This window comes from Notechis scutatus, chromosome 5 (genome assembly GCF_049901735.1).
Source record: "Notechis scutatus isolate UNSWTSFEM ecotype Mainland chromosome 5, rNotScu1.2, whole genome shotgun sequence".
Classification (NCBI taxonomy): domain Eukaryota; kingdom Metazoa; phylum Chordata; class Lepidosauria; order Squamata; family Elapidae; genus Notechis; species Notechis scutatus.
In genome coordinates, this window is record NC_142013.1 from 50,466,115 (window position 1) to 50,490,136 (window position 24,022).

General features: G+C 36.8%; 1 protein-coding gene across 2 annotated transcripts in view; it reads left to right on the top strand.

Moving 5' to 3' along the window:
• Positions 1-8,914, top strand: part of MAP3K7CL (MAP3K7 C-terminal like) — a 42,649-nt gene extending 33,735 nt beyond the window's left edge. For both annotated transcript variants that reach the window (XM_026664149.2, XM_087966679.1), the window contains 2 exons: positions 4,361-4,476; positions 6,558-8,914. In XM_026664149.2, the coding sequence (XP_026519934.1) occupies positions 4,361-4,476; positions 6,558-6,738 (297 nt within the window). In that variant the 3' untranslated portion in view covers positions 6,739-8,914. The remainder of the gene's footprint in view (positions 1-4,360; positions 4,477-6,557) is intronic.
• Positions 8,915-24,022: the final 15,108 nt, after the last annotated feature.

Genomic DNA, 24,022 nt, shown 5'->3' on the forward strand with positions numbered 1-24,022 from the left:
AACCTAGAAATTTGAAAGTCTCTACTGTTGATATTGTGTTGTCTAGTATTGTAAGAGGTGGTAGTATGGGAGGGTTTCTCCTAAAGTCTACCACCATTTCTACGGTTTTTAGTGTGTTATGTTCCAAATTGTTCCAGTTACACCATGAGGCAAGTTGTACAACCTCCCATCTGTATGTGGATTCATCATTGTCTCAAATGAGACCAATCACTGTTGTATCATCTGCAAACTTCAGTATTTTAAATATTTCATGGACTCCACTCCACTCAAGAACAGATAAGCCTTCAGTAGTACAAAATACATGATCCATCTACTTTAGGATCACTAGATATTTTTCTTGGATTAAGATGTAGTGTTCAATATCCATCAGAACAAAGTCAGTTTTAACCAGTATTAAACCCTTAGTTTCCTACAGTCATGTCTATAGAAAGCTCCTGCCCCAAAAATGCTCTTTTTTAATCTTAATATGTTATTCTCTGGGGTTTTAAATTTCTTCCTTTAGACAACTGTGTATTTGCATTTCTCCTTTCTCCCATAACCACCATGAGCATCTAATACGATAATCTAAACTGTCATCTATTCCTAATCTATTCCTAACTCCCTAGCAGCAAAGTATAGCCTTGATAATTAGGGAAGAGCTATTTGGATATCTGCAAATACCAGCAAGACACTATGGAGGAAAGCAGTCTCATCATAATATCCTAAATCACATAATGTATTTTATAAATTAGAAATCACATAATTTTGCTTTATAAAATATAAAGCACTTCTTCGCCAAGTAGTCTAGCTTTATTTCAGGCCCCATGATGGTGGCCTTCTCTTGCCCCAGGTCATGATTTAAACCTATCACAGAACAAGATATAGAAGAGATAATAGAAGAAAACTAAGAAAATGCATTCTTATTTTGACAGCATCTTCCATTCCACACCAATTGCATTACATTAAGGTTCAGTAAAGCTGCAATACTCTTGGATTGTGCATGCTTGTGATTGTGTAGCATGATTTTTAATGCTTACTATAGAACTTCCTTGTAAAACTGCCCTCTTCCAACAGAATATTATTGTGGATCCTATCCAGTAGGTATGCAAACTAGAATTTATTTCAGCAATGTGAATCTTTTCCAAATACCTTTATCTACAGTATGACTACCTAATAGGAAAAAATCCCAATAGTCAGCAATTGTCTGCATATAGGTATTTATCATACAAAAGATTTAAAAACTTAAAGCACTGTTTTTATTATTAATAATAATCCTACAACGGATCCTCAGAATGAAGTTATCATTCTATCACATCCCAAAATATTCTGTTATTGGAATGTAAAATATGTTATACATCTAAATCAATGAACCGTTCCAAGACACTGTTGACATACACAGGACACATTTGTGATGAGAAGAGCTGCTGCCTTCCTGACATTCTAGCAAAGATGTATAGCATTTCTGTCTGACATATTCAGAAGATTAAAGGTTCATTTTTAGTAGCAATAATTACACTGTGTGCCTCTAGCTGATATTTATTATTTATTAAATGTAATTTAAATTAGCACAAGACTAGAAGTTCTGTTTGAAGATAGACTGAACACTCAGAGTTGTATAGTATAGGGACTGGATTAGGAATGCAATCTCAAACTCCCACTCAGAAAGAATTTTCTGGGTAATTTGGAGCCAATCATGTATCTTAATGCCACCCATCTCATAGGACTGTTATATGGATAAAATTAAAGGGAGAAATAATATGTATATTGGCTTGAGCAAAAGGCAACAAAAGGCAACAAAAAAGAAATGGGATGATAAAAAGCTGAAAAATAGCAGGCATTACGGTATCATACTTTAGAATGTAGAAGATGTGGCCAATGATAAAACAGGTGCTTGCCAAGAATATTAAATTGTTGCAGTATGCAACAATATTGCTGAATTAGATATTAGGTTAGAGAGATACCCCTCATCCAATCAGTTTAATACACCTCAAGTCTTTCAGAATCTTGCAAGTCTGAATGTGCTAGGAATTGTTCGTCAAACTTTTTTCAGAATGCATTTAATACCCTTAATGTGCATCTTAATGCCTTCCCCCACCCCCTCTTTACCTTTGTGAGGTCAAGAAGAGAGCCTTAGGTGAGATTTTTTTTTCACAGGTTTCAGTTCTACCCTAGGCTCAGGTTGCTTTCATCTAACAGTAGCAGTTCTGTTTGTAGTAGCAATTCCAGTTATGCCTCAAGGCCATTCCCTTGATGCCTTTGTCAAATCCTGCCTCCTTTATCCTTTGGGATGTTGCTCCCTTCTTTCTGTACTTTTCGTCTTCGCACACTGCCTCTTGCTGCATTCTATTGCTTGAGCCTAATACAGTGGTGGGATTCAAAAAAAATTACTACCGGTTCTGTGGGCGCGGCCTGGTGGGAGTGGCGTGGCTTGGTGGGCATGGCAGGGGAAGGATACAGTAAAATCTCCATCCCCACACACTCCAGGGGAAGGATACTATAAAATTTCCATTCCCTCCCCACTCCTGGGGGAAGGTTACTTCAAAATTCCATTCCCTCCCCACCCCATTAACCTGCTTTCCAGTTCTGTTCTCCTGTGCAGGGCAACAAAAGAAGACCTAGCCGATTAGCTGGGACTCGGGAGGCAGAGAATAGATGGGGGCGGGGCCAGTCAGAGGTGGTATTTGCCGGTTCTCTGAACTACTCAAAATTTCTGCTACCGGTTCTCCAGAACTGGTCAGAACCTGCTGGATACCACCTCTGCTAATATAGTCCTCTCATTGTTATTTTGTTTTATTACCCTTGGTGGACCATCCTACAGGCAGTCCTCAATTTATGACCACAATTGAGCCTAAAATTTCTGTTGCTAAGCAAGACCACTGTTAAGTGAGTTTTGCCCCATTTTATGACCATTCTTACATAGTTGTTAAGTGAATTACTGCAGTGGTTAAATTGGTAGCACGTTGTTAAGTGAATTTGGCTTCCCCATTGACTTTGCTTGCTGAAAGGTTGCAGATGATGATTGCATAACCCTGGGACACTGCAACTGTCATAAATACATGCCAGTTGCCAAGTATCCAAATATGTGAGTATGGGAATGTACAATGGTTATAACTGTGAAAAACAATAGGTCATTTTTTCAATGTTGTAACTCCAAACAGTCACTATACAAATGGTTGTAGACTGCCTGTAACTACAGTGCCACAAATTGAAGGTAAATTTCATAACCAGACCTGGCAATGGCTAAGAGCCAGAAAATTGAAGAAAAAGACAGAGCTAATTCTGACTACACAAGACCAAGACTTAAGAACAAATGCATACAAAACCAGAATTGAGAAGACTGTAATAGAGAGCAAGTGCTGTCTCTGCAAAGAAGCTGAATCAACAGTAGATCACAAAGTTAGCTCTTGCAAGTAGATTGTACAGACTGACTACAAACAATGGTATGATAAAGTAGCAGCAATGGTGCATTGGAATATCGTGAAGAAACTAAATTGTTCTGGGACTTTAAAATTCAAATGGACAAGCACTCTTACACTTAACAATTGTCAATAAGAGAGACAAAAAAAAGTCTGGATAGTAGCAGTATCTGGAGTAGCAGAACAGAAAAAAAAGACTGGAGGAAATACATCAAACTATAACAAACTATAATTTATTATTATGTATCAAACTTGTATGCCTTCTGAATCTCAATGACTCTGGATGGATGCCATCTATTCCTGCCCTCCAGAAGCAATGAGAGGCCCATACTGGCAATAGGGCAAACAGAAATTATGGATTTGTCCTCACTTTTTGAGGCAGATGGGCAGTTCAAAATGTAAAAAATAAATAACATTAAAAAATGGGAGGTTACCAGAGAACATTTGGTATCTGTATGCTTAATATGACCATTTCTAAATAACAAGATAGAGTGAAAGAAGAATGCTTACTTTTTAAATTAAAGACATATTTTTAAAAAACCACATGTTGAACTTTTACTCACAATGCTTCCCCTAACTCGACATACTAAATTATTAAGTACTACTTTTGAAATTTTCTGTGCAACAATGTCAGGTGTGATTCTAGTAATGCATTATTTTATTCAGTTTTTCTCTTTTTTGTGTTTTAGTTATTGCATTGCTTCTTATTTAATATTTGTACTGTTTTATTAAATGAGGAACAAAATGCTATTTTGAATGAAGGTTAATTACTTTTTCCTGAAATAAAAAGCCAGATCATATATCTTTTTCCCAGAGAGAAGGGGAAATGTAAGCCTTTTCACAAGAGCAATATCAAATAAAGCATCCCCTCTTTGTGTTCAAATGACACCTCCATTTAAATTCTATTTCTGAAGGATCCATTTAAATACAAAGTCTCAGACTTTTTTTTTTCTTTGTTCATAAAGCCCCTGCCTCCCTGCCATGACTCAAAGGAATCTATGCAGGTGTTCAAACAGCATTGCCAAATAGCAGAAGAATACTATGAAGTCAAAAAAGAAATTGCACTGCTTGAAGAAAGAAAGTAAGTTTGTTTCTTCCCCTCATCTTACAAATACTCAGTTTGTCACAGAGTCATCAACTGGTGTGGTGATTTAACTAAGGTGAAATAAAAATTCAGTGCATTTATCTCTGTGAATAGGTGAAACTTGTGCTTTGCATTGAAAGTAGCAAGAGTCATTTGTTGAGATTGACAGCTGTTGAAATGAAATAAACGAAAAATAAACATAAAATATGTACTTTCCCAATGTTCTCGGCCAAGACAGCACCTGGTCTGATTTTACTTATAGTGCAATAATTTTGAAAGTGCTTTAGAAACCTAGAGAAATGCTGGCATTCAAAGCATTAAGAATAAATTGAAATGTTACATCCAAGAACTTGGATTTACATTTGCAAATGAGAAAATTTTCATGGCTTTAATTAACTAATAGAGAAACCAGTTTTCTTCAACCTGACGCTATGACGTATAGGACTGTTGGATGATTTTCAGTTATAAAAAACTAGAAGAAACCATTTAAAACAAAATATGATGTTCAATTTTCACCCATCGAAGAGGAGATATCTGGAATAAATGAAAACATGTTTCTTTTCGATAACTAGATATGAATTTGTTTTCTTTAGGAACTGATTCACTGTGCAGTAAATTTGAAGACAGTAAGACATATGTGATAAATATATTTAACTTACTAGTATTAGAAGGAGTCATGGCTGTTGGATGGAACCAATAGTACTCTGGAGGTAGTTTACACCACTTGACTTCAAATATTGTTTTAGGTTCAGATGGCTAAAAATCTCCTTTTAGCTGTGAATTTGTTTTTCTATCTTTCTAACGTGTTCCCTGATCAGTAGGAATAAGCATTGTTGTGCAGGGAAGGCCCCGTTGAACAGACAATCCTAGTCAGATGCTGGTGGGAGGAAATTCAGCATGCTTCTTCCCCTCCTTTCTCAAGTACAGCATCACAAATCCAAACACACACAGCATCCTCTATACACATACGTGCAAACATATGAAACAGGTGAAGTCATTTGCAGGACAGCACAAAAAAAAGGAGTCATAGTACTTAAATTTTTCAGTGATTTCCTGTGTCAGGGAGCAAGTGTGTCAAGGAGCAAGGGAGAGACATAGCACAGTATTGCCTGGCTTTAGTGCTTCTCCTCTGCCTCTCTTTTTCATGGTTAACACTGGTAATAAAAATTCAGCTCCTGTTTTATTTGTATCTGATAAAGAGCCTCACTGAAATTTTGGTTTTGAACTTATATTTCTTTATTGTTGATTTAAAAAAAAGGAAAGAGTTATTGTAAGTATTTAACTGAAAAGATGTATTGATTGTGGAAAACTATGGCCTATAAACTGAAAAATGACTACCTATACGATGGATACAACCCATTTTCTCAAAAGGCAAAGCAAATGCTTAGGAACACTGGAATATATATATATATATATATATATATATATATATATATATATATATATATATATATATATATATATATATATTAATGGTATTGTCTCTCTTAATCAGAGTTTGGGTAAACTCAGCATTAGATGTTTAGTTTTATCCTTTAGTATATATTAACATAGTGTATGTTAAGTTTCAAATGAGTAATTTGTTACCAATACTTACCATACTATCACTGTTGTTAATTAAAAATAGAACTTAGAACTAATGATTAAAAGATCCTTCAGACCTGTCCATAGTTGCTTTCCACTAATAACAACTGCAGCAGGGGTATCTGAAAGGGGAAAAAATCAAGAGATTATACAAAGAATGTATATAAATACTATACATACATACATGCGTACATACATATATTATGAGACAACTATTTTTTCCTTTTAATTCAAATTTACCTACAGCTAACAGTGAAATTATACACAACGGATTTGTTACCAGGATGAGCATTTGATTGCTATACTGAACACACCAACTTGAGTCTTCCCAGGAAAAACATTCATGCATTTTCTAGCAACTGATGCTTTCAGAAAGCAATTCTCCCTTTTCTTCTTTAATTCATGAATCTTTGAATCCAAGCCAAGGTATCTGTGTTCATCTTTAATATAATCTTGGAAAATAAAAGACACTTAATTTTTGTTTTCCTTTTCAGAAAAGAGTTGATCACTAGGCTAGATGAAGCTGAGAAAGAGAACAAGGATGCTGCGCAGTTAACGAAGGAGTATGCAGATCTGACAGAAGAGAACCGGACACTGGAGTTGACCCAGACACAATGTGTTGAACAGCTGGAGAAGCTTAGAATACAGTATCAAAAGAGACAGGGATCATCATAACCTGAATCAACATATCTGGGCCAATAAAAAATGCAAATCTTGAGTCTGCTGGGTAAATGGATTTTTTTTCTTTCCCTGTCTCAAAGATTCCTTCTAAAGGGTTGGAACACTTAAACTTGCAGACTACACAAGCATCTATATTTAATGTAATGCTTTCCAGCCACTAGCTAAATATGGATATTGGATATTTTATTTCAAGTAGCATAGTTAGAGGCTTATCAGTCCCTATTATATATGCAAATGGATCAGGTTTCTGTTCTAAAGATATTTCTTTCAATTTTAAGAAGGTTTAAGTGCATTAGAAACTGGTATGAGTCATCTCTGTTGGAGGGTGGATTACACTAAGTTATATGGCAGGAAGAATGTTAAAATGGGGCAGCCTGTGGCAATGCTGTCTTCTCAATTTGAACCAAGAAAACTGGGAGAAAAACCAGTCTGTTATCTAGCAAGAGAGGTAAAAAGGTACTCAAATATGAAAGAATATTTAAAAGTTAGCAACATTGTACCTAAATCACTTTGTCAAGCTGCAGCTAAAAAAATTACAAACAAATAGTAACCTTCAATATATTTAATAATATTTCAGTTCTGAATAGATTCTCTTAGAATTTCAGTATAAATTGACAAGGTAATATGTACATTGTTAAACAATAAAGGGACAGATCTAAGTTGTACAACAGTATTAAAATTCTTAAAAGTAAATCCTGTTGATTTTAATGGCATTTTTAGTTTGAAATTTAGTTAGGATGCATTATTCCCAAATGAAGACTTGAGGATTTTATATTTGACGTCAAGTTCAAAATGTAACAAAATTGACTACTATACATTTTTTAGAAAGAAATTGAAATTGTTACCCTTTCTGTGTATAGCATAAGTAGTCTTTTAGTTGTGATTTTATGCAAGGTCATCCCTATTAACACTTGTGCTACATACAAAGATCAACATACATTTGAAACAACATATGGTTGCGACCACCCCCTAATTAAAAGCACTGCTCAATGTGTTGTGAGAATCAGCCTGTTTCCAAGAAAGTGCATATTCAAACCACATTGGATCAGTTTGTTTCCATTTCTCTTTTTTGTAAAAGTATCTTCAATACCACAAAGCAATCAGAATTATAACGCTCTGAAACTATTTTTCAGACCAGGAAAAGCACACAATTATTTCAACAGTATAATAAAGTAATTAGTATACATTTCTATGAGAGTAAATTGATAAAATTTACAAAAGCAAATTTTATCAGTAGTTTTGTTCCATCTTCCTTTCCCATACAGTCAAATAGGGTTAAAGATTAGCTACCGAAAGAATTCTCAAAATCCTCCCCCGCCTTTCCCTGCCAGCCAAACTACGAGGACTCTATTCCACCAATGACAATTAAGTATGTCAAGACAGTCTATGAACTGTTTTCTTCTGATTTGGTCATAAACTGAATTATCAATGTGGTTTACACAAAGAAGCATTACAATCATCATTGGAATAGGCAAAAAATGCCCACTGAAGAAAATATTTTTGCTAGTTTTGTTCATGGTGATGTTAAAACTTATGTTGCTGTAAAATAACAAACTTAAGAAAGTTTGTCTTTTACTTTATAAAAATCTATTGTTCTGAGGCTTCAGAAACTGTAGAAATGTAATATGATATAGTACATACGTGCATGTCAGGTACAGAAAAAGAATGTCATCATCATATCCTTCTAGAATTATAGGTTGAGGATTAGTCCAAACCAGGATTTGTATAGAAATGTATATGATTCTGAATACACATAACTTTAAAATAAAACCAGTAGTATTAAATTAGCACATGAAGATCAAGAATCTAGAAATTATTTGTAAAAAAAAAATAGAAAAGTAACAGAGAGATATGAGATGAATAATTTTATTATATGATTGTCTGTTGGAATTTCAACCCTACATACACATGACTTAAAAGTAAATTCAGATTGGGATTTGCTTTCTGGTAACTTGTTTAGGCTTATCATGAAAAAAGTGGTTTAGTCTTACATCCACATTTTGATGAACTTTTTAGAAGAAATGGCTGATCTTAGATAAATATTTTAAATGTTTCACTTCCTTCTTTTTCTCCACATACTTGTTTTCCTTGAATCAGCTAAAATGTCTTTGTTATATTGCTGTTCTATTCGCACAGTATTTTTTTCATTAAAAATAATTTTAAAAAACAATCTTATTCCTGAATTTCATTACTCTGCCTAAAATGTTGAACTACTCAGATTCTAGATAGGCACAGACTCTGGTAGCATCTTCAAAACTAGCCATCTTTATTGGAGTAAAAGCATCCACTTCAGTGGTGGGATTCAAATTTTTTAACTACCGGATCTGTGGGCATGGCTTGGTGGGCATAGCAGGGGAAGGATACTATAAAATCTTGTCAGAGGTGGTATTTGCTGGTTCTCTGAACTACTGAACTACTCAAAATTTCCGCTACTGGTTCTCCAGAACTCGTCAGAACCTGCTGAATATCACTTCTGATCAAACTTCATAATAAGAATAGCCTTCAAAGTCTTATCAGATCTGTATCTTTTTTGTTATCACAGACTTATAAAATTCCTCACTCCCCACACCAACCTTTCTTTTCTCCACAATGAAAAACATCAAATTTAGCTGAATGGACACAAATCCACAAATCTTACCAAAGCTGAGCCCAGATAGCCATCTAATGAAGTGCAGTTCTAATAATGTTGCAATCAAGTTAGTTAGTCTTTTGGATGCTATTAGAGCCAACTGAACCTCATAGTTGGCTTATACCATTGTAATATTAAATAAAATTGATAAAAATTAACATATTTTATTATTGAACCAGCATTTAAATTCCTATTAGTTGGCTTAATGTATTGCAATAAGAAGTGGTTGGGTTTTTTGAATAAATCAGATTAAACTGCACTAAGCTCTGTTATGGTTTCATATGATTTGATGCCCGCCTATATTATGGTCTTTTAATTTTTATTTGACTATATTAAATAATAACAAAATAAAAACACTGATGCATACACCATGCTATACTTTGGAGTCAGCTACAGGGGTTGGGACTGGGTGGCACAATTTTGAGCTGGTTCAGCTCCTTACTCCAAGGCCTGTGCCAATCAGTGTTGATAGGGAGAGGTACTCTCTTCACTTGTTTTTGACATCTACATGAAACCCAAATGACTGAGATCTTTGAAAATGAAAGTAAGAACTACATTTCTTGCAATTCTTACAGGAAGGGAGGAAAGGAGGAAGGATGGATGAATTTGTACGGGTAGTATTCACATGGGTTAGATTTATCAAGAGTCCCACATCTGTGAAATAGTTTAGAGATAGTTACAGTGGATCCAATGAAATCATAATGGCTGTGAAGTCTTCCTTTGAAGTGCTTTTCCTATCAAAATAATTACAGAAATTTCCTTTGCATTGTTCTGACACTGATAAAAATCAGGCACTCTCAATTGTAAAATTATAAAATAATGCACAGTTATAAAAGATAAGACGTTTTAAATGGAGTGGCTTATAAATATACCAAAAATGCAATGAGCTCAGACCTACCATGATGCATGCAGCTGAACAAACAAAATGGCTATTTCAGTTTGAACCTTGGAGCTTCTCAGCTATTTATGCACTTTCCTATTTTAAGGGTTGCCATTATTTAATATCAAACTGGAGCAACTAAAGCTTAAAGTTAAAGAAGGTAGAAAGGCATTGAATAAGAACAAAATAAGGGCTGCCTCTCTTTAAAAAGAAAAATGTTTCTTATATAGTAAATAATGCTTCATTATTTAAAAAAAATCAAAAGAGGAAAAAGGATAATGCATTTGTCACTGAAATGAAAGGATTAAAAATCATTCTTATTTGTGGACACAAAATATTCTAAGATTACTCTTACAGTACTTTGCTCAGTACAGTACTGTTTCTTAATTAAGAAATACTTTTTATTAAGAATTTTGTATAGCAATTCAATAATTAGTAAGATCAGTATAGAAATAATTGTAAGTAGTCACTTCCAAACCATTTAAAAAAATAATGTGACATTATAAAATTGATAGCTAATTGGTTTGATACAATAATGAAATTAGCATCTATTTCATAGAATAACAGAGATTAAAATAATTTTGCCCTAATATTTACAATAAGGACCAGAGTTTTAAAAACTCATATATATATTTACTTCAGGTATGGGAAAAAATAAAATTACAAAACTATATGAAAATACCAGTCAGGCTTTCCACAATGGAAGCATTGATACACTCAAATCTTATTACTTTGGAAAAAAATGTACTTTATAAAGACATTTAAAAATATAATATAAATATATATATAAAATGGAAGAGGAACAAGTCAAAGAAACAATGATTGTATGGGCAAAAAAAATTGGTTTGACTGTAGAACTAGACAAATGGCAAAAATTGTGGGATAGGAACTATAAACTGACTATGGCTACTACATATAAGGAAAATATAAAATGTTTTATAGGTGGTATCTGCCACTGGCAAGATTGGCCAAAATGTTTAGCAACATGTCCACCAAATGTTGGAAATGTAATCAGACATTTATTATCAGGTACTTATACTGGGTACTTATTATCATATGTGGTGGACCTGTACAAAAGCAAGAAAATATTGGATGAAAATACATACATGGTTGGAAAAGATGATTAAGCAACACATAGACTTTTTGTTGGGTATAATATCAGAAGGATATGATAAAGGGACTATATATCTAATTTTGCATGTACTGACAACTGCAAGGATTGTTTTTGCACAATATTGGAAAAATAAGAACACCCCACCAGATGAGATATAATTCGGAATATACAAGATTGTGCAGAGATGGATAGATTGACATTAAAAATAAAGGACAAAGAAAGCACAGAATATTACTTAACATGTAACAGATTTTACGAGTGGTTAGAGATAAGAGGTAGAAATTAGATTAGGAAAGATTATTGTTATGCAAGAATTAAATACAAAGAGGGTTAACAATTATAAACATGTTGATATAATTAATAGAACTATAAATAAGCTAATACAAAGAAATTCAGTTAAAACTATTTCATTATATTATTATTGTTACTAACATATATATTGATATGTTTGTTTCCTCCTTTGCATCTTCGTAAATGATATGCCCTATATTCAAAATGTTTATGAATAAAAATAAAACATATATGAAAAAACAGAAACAAAATAAAAATCATAAATATTAGCCTAATCCAGATACAACTGGTAACTGCTGACTCATGCCTGAGCTATACAATGTTTATACTGAACCATCTACCTTGATATACACTGCTCAAAAAAATAAAGGAAACACTTAAACAACACAATGTAACTCCAAGTCAGTCACACTTCTGTGAAATCAAACTGTCCACTTAGGTAGCAACACTGACAATCAATTTCACATGCTGTTGTGCAAATGGAATAGACAACAGGTGGAAAGCATAGGCAGTTAGCAAGACATCCCCAATAAAGGAGTGGCTCTGCAGGTGGTGACCATAGACCACTTCTCAGTTCCTATGCTTTCTGGCTGATAGTTTGGTCACTTTTGAATGCTGGTGGTGCTTTCACTGTAGTGGTAGCATGAGACAGAGTCTACAACCCACACAAGTGGCTCAGGTAGTGCAGGTCATCCAGGATGGCACATCAATGTGAGCTGTGGCAAGAAGGTTTGCTGTGTCTGTCAGCGTAGTGTCCAGAGCATGGAGGCGCTACCAGGAGATAGGCCAGTACATCAGGAGACGTGTAGGAGGGCAATAACCCAGCATCAGGACAGCTACCTCTGCCTTTGTGCAAGGAGGGACAGGAGGAGCACTGCCAGAGCCCTGCAAAATGACCTCCAGCGGGCCACAAATGTCCACGTGGCTGCTCAAACGGTCAGAAACCGTTTGAAACTCATGGAGTCTATGAGGGTGGTATGAGGGCCCGACGTCCACAGGTGGGGGTTGTGCTTACAGCCCAACACCGTGCGGGACGTTTGGCATTTGCCAGAGAACACCAAGATTGGCAAATTCACCACTGGCACCCTGTGCTCTTCACAGATGAAAGCAGGTTCACACTAAGCACGTTAAAGATGTGACAGGGTCTGGAGATGCCGTGGAGAACGTTCTGCTGCCTGCAACATCCTCCAGCACGACCGGTTTGGCAGTGGGACAGTAATGGTGTGGGGTGCCATTTCTTTAGGGGGCTGCACAGTCCTCCATGTGCTCACCAGAGGTAGCCTGACTGCCATTAGGTACCGAGATGAGATCCTCAGACCCCTTGTGAGACCATATGCTGGTGCGGTTGGCCCTGGGTTTCTCCTAATGCACGACAATGCTAGACCTCATGTGGCTGTAGTGTGTCAGCAGTTCCAGCAAGATGAAGGCATTGATGCTATGGACTGGCCCGCCCATTTCCCAGACCTGAATCCAATTGAGCACATCTGGGACATCATGTCTTGCTCCATCCACCAATGCCACGTTGCACCACAGACTGTCCAGGAGTTGGGGGATGCTTTAGTCCAGGTGTGGAAGGAGATCCCTCAGGAGATCATCTGCCACCTCATCAGGAGCATGCCCAGGCATTGTAGAGGGGTCATACAGGCACATGGAGGCCACACACACTACTGAGCCTCATTTTGACTTGTTTTAAGGACATTACATCAAAGTTGGATCAACCTGTAGTGTTTTTTTCCACTTTAATTTTGAGTGTAACTCCAAATCCAGACCTCCATGGGTTGCTAAATTTGATTTTCATTGATAATTTTTGTGTGATTTTGTTGTCAGCGCATTCAACTATGTAATGAACAAGGTATTTAATAAGAATATTTCATTCATTTAGATCTAGGATGTCTTATTTTTGTGTTCCCTTTATTTTTTTGAGCAGTGTAGTAATATTTTACCACACTCAACATAAGATGATGGTGATATTAAACTTTAAAATGCTAAACAGCTTAGGCCTTGGATATCCAATTATCTTTCATTGTGATCTAAAGAAGAAATTGGCAGATATCAGAACAATTTATCCTCATTTTTAAATCAGTACATTTTAGAATAAAATAGAGTAGAGTAGAGTAGAGTAGAATAGAATAGAATAGAATAGAATAGAATAGAATAGAATAGAATAGAATAGAATAGAATAGAATAGAATTCTTTATTGGCCAAGTATGATTGGACACACAAGGAATTTGTCTTGGTACAAATGCTCTCAGTGTACATAAAAGAAAAGATACATTCGTCAAGAGTCAAAAATCATAAGGTACAACACTTAATAATAGTCATAGAGTACAATCAAATCATACTAGGAAACAGTCAATAGAAATCGTAACGATGCAAGCAACAAAGTTACAGTTATACAGTAACAAGTGGGAGTGGGGTAATAAGGAGTGATGAGAAGATTAATAGTAATAGTAGTGCAGACTTTGTAAATAGTTGGACAGTGTTTAATTGTTCAGTTTCCCAGAACATCATTAAAGTTGTTCTGTGAGCAAGGAAGCAAGTAATAAATTATTGGACTTGGTTATGAAATTGTCTCCATGAGTAACAGAAACTGACTTACACTGTTTGGGCTTAGAAACTAAGTGGAGTTGGATCTGGTTAATATTTGGATGGGAATCCACCAAAGAATGCTATAGTTATATATTAAACTCAAAAGCTGTAGGAGCAGCTCAGAAAAACCATTCTGTAATTGTTGTTAAAAAGCTTTACCCAGACATTTCCAGAATGTTACCAGGAAATTAGTCAGCTAAAAAAAAAATTTTGTTACAATTTTATGTTTATGCCCAAGTATGAGTGCATATAACGGCAAATATAATGGTATAACAATTCCTTGTTATGGCCTCAATGTTTGGAGACAGAATTTTTTGAAGTAGAATCTAAACAAGCAAGATCATTTATTGGCTTAAATAGACATCCTGTTCTGAGGACATCATAGCTCAGTTTCTCCTGGATACCATCATTCAAGAATTTGAGATAGTAATCAATAGTGGTATGTTTACATTCATCTTACATTTTTGCATGTTTCCAGACTGAAGAAATTAAAATATGACAAATAATGGATATTGATTTATAGAGAAAGGATGCTAAATCCTTTCCATTTTTGTTTTAAAAAAGAAAACCTAAATAAAATCATCCTGGCTAAAATCGTTATATTTTGATATAAAATATTATATTTGATATCAAAATTTGATTTAAAATCTTGATAAAAAGTTTCACTTTAGCTTAATTCAGTGACTCAACTTTACTAGAGGGAAAATACTCATAACAACACAAGAGCACACAATAGATACAAACTCAAAGTTAACCTTTTCACTCAAACTTGATTGCAGGAAATATGACTTCAGCAATAGAGTGGTCAATGTCTGGAATACTCTACCCGACTCTGTAGTTTCTTCCCCCAAACCCCAAAAATCTTTAACCTTAGACTGTCTACTATTGACCTCACCCCTTTCCTAAGAGGTCTGTAGGGGGCGTGCATAAAGCGCACCAACGTGCCTACCGTCCCTGTCCTATTGTTTCTCTTATTCTTCTTTTATTTTTCTTATATGTACCCATTTCATGTATTCACAACTATGTATACACTTATACTTATTATCTTGTAAACAATTGACAAATCAAATAAATAAATATTCCCTTTGCTGAAAGATTTTGCTTCAGCAGTTGAATCTGTGTCTCATCTGCTGTTACAATGTCCATTATATGTTGAAATTTGTTGCTTTATATAGCCTCAGTTCTTAGTCGAGTTCCTGACAGATCAGACAGATTTTATATCTCAATTCTTTCACAGATTCAAATGATGACATCACTTTTAAAATGGATATATTTTAATAAATTTCAATTTTGTGATGTGAGAGGACAAATTATTGACAACTTATTTTATTTCAATGCATTTTAAAAGTTGCCCATGAAAGTTATTGTTAACATAATCCTGTATAAATGTTTTCAGACAATTGACCACCTGCTAAGAATTGATTGTGGGTTGGAGTCATGATTTTTTATTACAATCATGACTGTAATAAACTACCTGATCTGAATAAAGGATTGTCCCACATTCAGAACCTCTCATTACCATTGCATAAATTGCTAATGTAGTTTTTCACTATAAAGATAAAATCAACCATGCTTTTTATTACTTTTCTACATGCTAATATTAATAGATTTATACTTATACTAAATACTTTATTTTAAACCACATATCCTTTTTCTAACCAGATACATCAATGTTGGAAGAAATGTCCATCTGGGTTCAGTTCCAAGAGGGAAGAAAGACACTGGAAACATGGAGGCTGCTTGGAAAGATGGTTTAATGGTGAACAGGACCACATGGGTTTGAAGTCCTGGGTAGTTGACCACATGCAGTGGAGAGTGAGTGTTATTTATATCCTCCCTTGGGCTTTGACCTTGAGCTTCCTATTCCTGTAGCAAGGGCATGTATCCTATTGGCTGCTGTAGGGGTCATGTGCAAATCCTAGGAGTTTGTCACCTTACAGTGAGGTTTCAAACAAGCACAAGCCCCAAATTCTTCACAGCTATGGTTTTGCCTTACATAACTACTGGCTGCCCATCTCAAGGGTTGTTTGTTGAACCTATCCTAGCTCTTACTTTTGTGAGGCCAAATTGAGGTTAGCCAGTGCACAATCTAGGCCATTTAGTATTTTTCAAATTGGGCACAATGAGCCCCGAGACTCCTATTAATGAGACCACCAGTGCAGCATTCTTAGCCTTACAGGGCAACTAGGCAACATCATTTGTGAGTCACAATCAGGGCTTGGGTTTTGGAAATATCTTTTCTGCTACTTCTTCAGTGAGGAAATTGCCTGATTGGGATGCCCTTCCCCCATGGAATTAGCAGGGAAATATGACTGCTTGGGCCTTAATGCCACAGAGCAAAAACAAACAAACAAACAAACAAACCAAGCTAGGAGAAGCTTTGTGTGGGGATAGGTGAAGGTGATAGGCCTAAGTCTGATTCTGAAAGGAAGGTGTGTGTGTCTGTATGTATGCAGCTATTTCTACAATACAGGGAATAAAACATTCTGGACAAATTTTCCTCCCACTAAACAGAAGTCCAAGGTGTTCAGAACTTGCTGTGCCAACCACTCCCAAATGCCATCCTCCAAGAATCCATTTAACTGATCAGTTACAATTGTGAATAAAGCAAAGAAAGAGAACTTTACAATGAATTTCCATCCTCGCCCCATAGTCTTTAAAGCTATCTTCTGGGGATTGATTAGTCTTTATTTGTCCATCTCAGGGTCCTTTTTTTCATGTCTGCTGGGTGGCATTAAGCTTGGCTTGGTGGTAAGGCTGGCCAATCAGGTTTGGGAAAGTCTGCGCCACTCTGGTTGCTGTGATGATTTCAGGTGGATGACTGGACCCAAACTGAATTCCTGGCTCAAATGGATGGAAGATTTCCTCTGATGCAGCATCTGGATCAGCATCTGTTTCCACATGTTAAAGAGTCATCTATGCAGGACTGAAAGACATGAGAACAAGACCCCCTCCCCCTTTTATGGGTGATCCTCCCAGGAAAGACATTGTAAGAGGAGTAGAGATGGGGAGGTAACGTGGGGGTGGGTAGATAGCTTGCAGGCAGAGTTTGAGAGGGAGGGAAGCATCAGTACTACAGTTATTAAACAGACAAAGCAATTGTAACAAAATGGAGACATCACAAATGAGGAAGAAAGAAAAATTTCACATGCTTCAGAAAAAAGATGGACAGATAAAAACATTTAAACACACAGTAAATGCAAGAATGAAACTTTGTAAATTAACTTAAAAGATTCCCTCATAAGCTTGGGATTTTCTTAAAAGTACAGAGAGGAAAGGGAAAAAAAGAACACAGTTCTCTTTATTCTGTTCTGCTGGCCAGACAAACTCAGAGTAAAGGCATTTTCTTTTCTTTAACTCTTCTTTTTCCTAACCATTTAAAATTCTTGTTTCTAGGGATCACAGACACTTAACCGTTGCGTTAACCTGGGGGGGGCGGGCACACAAAGACTTACACATGCAAAGACAAGAGAAACAAAACAGAAAAAGAAAACAGAACTCTCAGGTTTACACACACTGCTCATTCCCACCATAAATCTCAGTTAACTCAAAATGAGGGAAGGCACAATCTTAAACATACCGCATGTGGTTGCATGGAAGACAGGGAGGGAGAGAGAAAGAGGGGGAAAAAAAACCCAATGTTCCTATTTATATATTTCCCTATTCTTTTAAGTACCTTTATTTAGCCAAATTGGTTTTCCAGCTTTGTCCATGAGCAAAGCCCACTTCTTATACAACCTTTTTTCTTTTTTTCCTTTGACATTTTTGTCTAGACAGGCAACTGCCTCTTTTCGCCCAAAGTATCAAGCAAGTCTTGGGGGGCCCTTTCTTGACCCTCAAGCTATAGCATCCCTTGGAAAAGATGATAAAACAACATATAGACTTAAAGCCAGGGGTGGGATCCTACCGGTTCTGCCTGGCTCTACAGAACCGGTAACTCTGAAGAGCAGCAGACATAGAACCGCTTCTGTGTCTGCTGCTGTTTGGCCCGCCCACCCGCCCGGCTCTTAACTGACCTTTATTTCCTGATTTTTCAACCTTAGCTGCTTTACACGGCACAGCTAAAGTTGAAAAAAACAGTAAAAAGGTGTTTTTCGAGCACTGCGCACCCGCGTGCAACACTTATCAGCTGTCCAGGTAGCACAGCTTTAGTTTTATTTTACACATGCACGCGAAGCACCCATGCGCGCGCAAAACATAATTATCGAACCGGTAGTAATGTCGGTTGAATCCCACCCCTGCTTAAAGCCTGAAATATTTTTATTGGGGATACTACCCGAGAATTATAGTAAAGAAAATATATTTAATTATACGTATATTAACAGCAGCTAGAATTGTATTTGCTCAAAATTGGAAAAATGAAAAGATTCCGATAGAGGAGGTGATTAAGAAAATATTGGAGTATGCAGAAATGAGAAGGTTAACACTGGCAATTAGAGAACAAGAAGAAAAGGAGTATTATATGATTTGGGATCTATTTTATAAATGGTTGGAAAATAAAGTAAGAAATTAAATGATATTGTTACAATGAGATATAATGTTGAATAGATTGTAATAAAAATGTAAACTTAGTAAGAAATGTACACATTAATATGTGAAAAAATATAAACCCAACCCAAATAAAATGTAAAACAAAAAAATTATATAATTATTAATATGTATATACATAAGATATATGTACCCAGTTGACACACTGTATAACTGAAAGATGTTTTTATATATATATATATATTTTAAATAAAAATAAGAAACTTTTTTGGGGGAAAAAAAGCTAGAGCATCCCATGTTTCCCTTTCTGATGTAGGGATTCAATTCAGCCCTGCCGGGTCCCAACGAATGGAGACTCCTAAACAAGACTCCTGCCCTGCCAGCAGTTTTTGGACCAAAAAGGGTCTGGGAGGACTCCGGTTCTCTATCAGAGTAAGGGCCCCTCTTTTGTAGGGAAACACCCACTGTCAGTTTACAGACCAAAAAGCGGTCCAAGAGGACTCCACTGCTCCCTGTGGTGGGTACAGGCACCTCCTTCCATTAGTTTTACTCCACCATCAATTTTCGAACTCACTAGAGTCCAGGAGGACCTCTGCTTGCTTCCAGAGGTATCGGTCCCTCTTATTTTAGGGCTTTGCTCAGTGACTTCACGGCTGGTTGCCCAAGTTTAACTCTCTCATTTACTTTTCCATTCCATTTTCCACACACTCTCTCCTAATTCAATCAGGTTTTCTATAGTCTCTTATTTTTTCCCATCTATCCATTCATGTTATTTAATATAAGCCTTGATTAAGCAAAGTGCAGCAGTTCCAAATTGGGTATGGTGTATTAACTCTAAAGAAACAGATGGCAGGAGAAACAATTCTTTGCAGATAGCATTAATAACTGACCTCCATTGGTTTATATTCTTTCCTTTGCCTTTCTATAAAATTACATTAATTTTAGGATTATCATTCCAGTACCACATCTAATGATGCAGAACAGATGATACTGCACAGTGGCACTGGAGCTCCCTCCACTGGCAGTTACTATTGTTTTTAAAATGAAAGGGAAATTGGATTTTTTTTTATTCCTCTCATCTCTGGTCAAAGTATACTATATTCTATGTATATTCTCTAAATGTAAACATTGTTTGTGAAACATTCTATACATTTGATCCACTATTTCTTGCTGCTTAAAAAAAACACAAAGCACAAAGCAAGATGAATATTCCAAGCTAGCACAATTTACATATGAGAAAGACCTTGTCATGAATAATACCACTAATATCTTATTACCCTTAACACTTCATAAATTAACCACAGCAGGAGTAAATGGATTCCTCAATTTAGTTTCACTCAGTTCCTCTCCGTTCCTCTCCTCCCTAACATCACCTATCATCCATCCCTGAATTTGGGGTGAAGACGGAGGAGGGGGTGAGTTTGGACTGAGGGACACATTGAGATGTTTAGAAATTGTCAGAATTCACTCTGGTTTTGCCCAGGTTTTCTTTTTTACCTGAGGACCCAGATTGTTGGAGGCAATATGCTGGCTCTGTAAACAGCTTAGAGGGGGCTATGAAGTACTGTGAAGTGATATATGTCTATATACTATTGCTATTCAAACCATTCCATTGATAGCTGGGGTGCTTTTCGATACTGGTTTATTGTTCTTCCAGAAAAGCATAAAAGCAGTCTAAACAACAGATGACAGTTGTTTGGTCAGTACCCTCCCTCTTTTCCACTTCCCCTATTACTTCTGTTGGTCATTTGCTTCCCAGCTGATCCAGGTCTATAAATCAAGAATCAGCTTGGAGATCTGCAGATATGATTTGAAAGAATCAGAAAGCCTTACTGTTGAAAGCAGAATAGCTTTGGAAAAACAGCTCAAGGATGGGAAAGTAAAATATTTCTGTACTAGTCTGAAGTGTTCAACAGATACTGGGTTAATTCCTCTTTATGCATTTCAGCTATTCACAAGGAGGAGGTTCCACTATGAAGCCATGTCCTCAATAGCAAGTGGATTATCTTGAGGCCGAATGTTTGGGTGAAATGCATCCGATTATACACTGCTCAAAAAATAAAGGGAACACAAAAATAAAGGGAAAACAAACATCCTAGATCTGAATGAATGAAATATTCTTATTAAATACTTTGTTCATTACATAGTTGAATGTGCTGACAACAAAATCAAACAAAAATTATCAATGGAAGTCAAATTTAGCAACCCATGGAGGTCTGGATTTGGAGTTACACTCAAAATTAAAGTGGAAAACAACACTACAGGCTGATCCAACTTTGATGTCATGTCCTTAAAACAAGTCAAAATGAGGCTCAGTAGTGTGTGTGGCCTCCACATGCCTGTATGACCTCCCTACAATGCCTGGGCATGCTCCTGATGAGGTGGCAGATGATCTCCTGAGGGATCTCCTCCCATACCTGGACTAAAGCATCCCCCAACTCCTGGACAGTCTGTGGTGCAACGTGGTGTTGGTGGATGGAGCGAGACATGATGTCCCAGATATGCTCAATTGGATTCAGGTCTGGGGAACAGGCAGGCCAGTCCAAACATCAATGCCTTCGTCTTGCAGGAACTGCTGAGACATTCCAGCCACATGAGGTCTAGCATTGTCTTGCATTAGGAGAAACCCAGGTGCGGTTGGCACCAGCATATGGTCTCATAAGGGGTCTGAGGATCTCATCTCGGTACCTAATGGCAGTCAGGCCATTAGGTCAGTCAGTCTGGCGAGCACATGGAGGGCTATGTAGCCCCCTAAAGAAATGCCACCCCACACCATTACTGACCCACTGCCAAACCGGTCATGCTGGAGGATGTTGCAGGCAGCAGAATGTTCTACACGGCGTCTCCAGACCCTGTCATGTCTGTCACATGTGCTCAGTGTGAACCTGCTTTCATCGGTGAAGAGCACAGGGTGCCAGTGGAAAATTTGCCAATCTTGGTATTCTCTGGCAAATGCCAAACGTCCTGCACCGTGTTGGGCTGTAAGCACAACCCCTATCTGTGGATGTCAGGCCCTCATACCACCCTCATGGAGTCTGTTTCTGACCGTTTGAGCAGCCACATGCACATTTGTGGCCCGCTGGAGGTCATTTTGCAGGGCTCTGGCAGTGCTCCTCCTGTCCCTCCTTGCACAAAGGCAGAGGTAGTGGTCCTGATGCTGTGTTGTTGCCCTCCTACGGCCTCCTCCACATCTCCTAATGTACTGGCCTGTCTCTTGGTAGCGCCTCCATGCTCTGGACACTACACTGACAGACACAGCAAACCTTCTTGCCATAACTCGCATTGATGTGCCATCCTAGATGACCTGCACTACCTGAGCCACTTGTGTGGATTGTAGACTCCGTTTCATGCTACCACTAGAGTGAAAGCACCATCAGCATTCAAAAGTGACCAAACCATCAGCCAGAAAGCATAGGAACTGAGAAGAGGTCTGTGGTCACCACCTGCAGAACCACTCCTTTATTGGGGATGTCTTGCTAACTGCCTATGCTTTCCACCTGTTGTCTATTCCATTTGCACAACAGCATGTGAAATTGATTGTCAATCAGTGTTGCTACCTAAGTGGACAGTTTGATTTCACAGAAGTGTGATTGACTTTGAGTTACATTGTGTTGTTTAAGTGTTCCCTTGATTTTTTTGAGCAGTGTTTTAAAATCTTGTCAGGACAACAGCAAGAACACTACCTTAATACCTGCACTTCTAAGGACAACTTAACTTGGTGTAGGGCTTGGTTTGATTGTGAACTTGAGCTGGTATTGTTCACCTATAAAGTACATCATGGCTTGGCATCTTCTGGAATCACCTACATTATGGTTTGGCACCTATTCAAATGACCCATTATTTGAATTGTAGCTTGTTGTGCCACCCTTGTCAGAGAGATGAAGTTAGAAGGGGGTTTTGCTTCATTGTAGAAGCACCAGCACTATGAGATGGGCTCCTCATTGAAATCAAACTGGCCCTTTCCATCGTAGCTTTTAGAAAGTTATTAAACCTTTTAAAGAGGCATCAGTTGCAACTCCTGTTGATCCGATTATTTTTCTCCTTCCCACTTTTTTGTTTTTGCTATTTAGATTGTATATTATTTGTAGTTACTTTATATTGCTTTAATTCCTTTGTTGTTGCTTTTACTGCGACACACTGAGAGTTGTGAGGTTATGCCAAGATAAAAATTAAATAAACAAAAAATAATAAACCTGGTTCTCCCTACTCTTAGTCCAATACTTTATTATAAAGCAATATACTTCTGGATGCACAATGAGCTGCTGATACAGTTCTACAGAGGAATTATTGAGTCTGTTCTGCAACCCAGCAAGACAGATACGGACTTCAGAGAGTAATTAGGACTGCAGAAAAAACAATTACTACCCACCTGCCTTCAATTGAGGACCTGTATACTGCACGAGTCAAAAAGAGGGCTGTGAAAATATCTACAGACCCCTCACATTCTGGATATAAATTGTTTCAATTCCTACCCTCAAAACGACGCTATGGAGCACTGCACACCAGAACAACTAGACACAAAGACAGTTTTTTCCCAAACACCATCACTCTGCTAAACAAATAATGCCCTCAACACTTTCCAACTATTTACAAAGTCCGCATTACTATTACTATTAATCTTCTCATCACTTATCACTCATCCCCTCCCACTTGTGACTGTATGATTGTAACTTTGTCGCTTGTATCCTTACGATTTATATTGACTGTTTTCTAGTATGATTTGATTGCTTATTGTACCCTGTGACTATCATTAAGTGTTGTACCTTATGATTCTTGACCCTTGACGAATGTATCTTTTATGTATACTGAGAGCATTTGCACCAAGACAAATTCCTTGTGTGTCCAATCACACTTGGCCAATAAAGAATAAAGAAAGAATTAACAAAACATATTTCTTTCATCTCACAACAATCTTTCTGAGGATATGGGGTAAAAGCAGTTAAAGTATCACTAGTGAAATTCATGAATGAATAAATTGAAGTGATTGAATCTGGGCTAACATTTTACCAATTCGATAACCATCTTTGTTAACAATTGAAATTTAAAAGCTTGTTTGCATTGTGGCATTTTTGGAACATTTGGTCATGGACAAATGAAAGTTTGTTGGTTTACTGGGCAATCATCTGGCATGTCAAATCTATTTCTGATATATTTTGAGGTGACAGATGCCAATAAATCTTTATGTTACAATGTCCAGTAGATTTAATGACAGCATATTTTGAATTCAAATTATTCTAAATACTAGAATCTTGATGGTTTTATTTAATTAAACAAAAGTTCAGCTCCA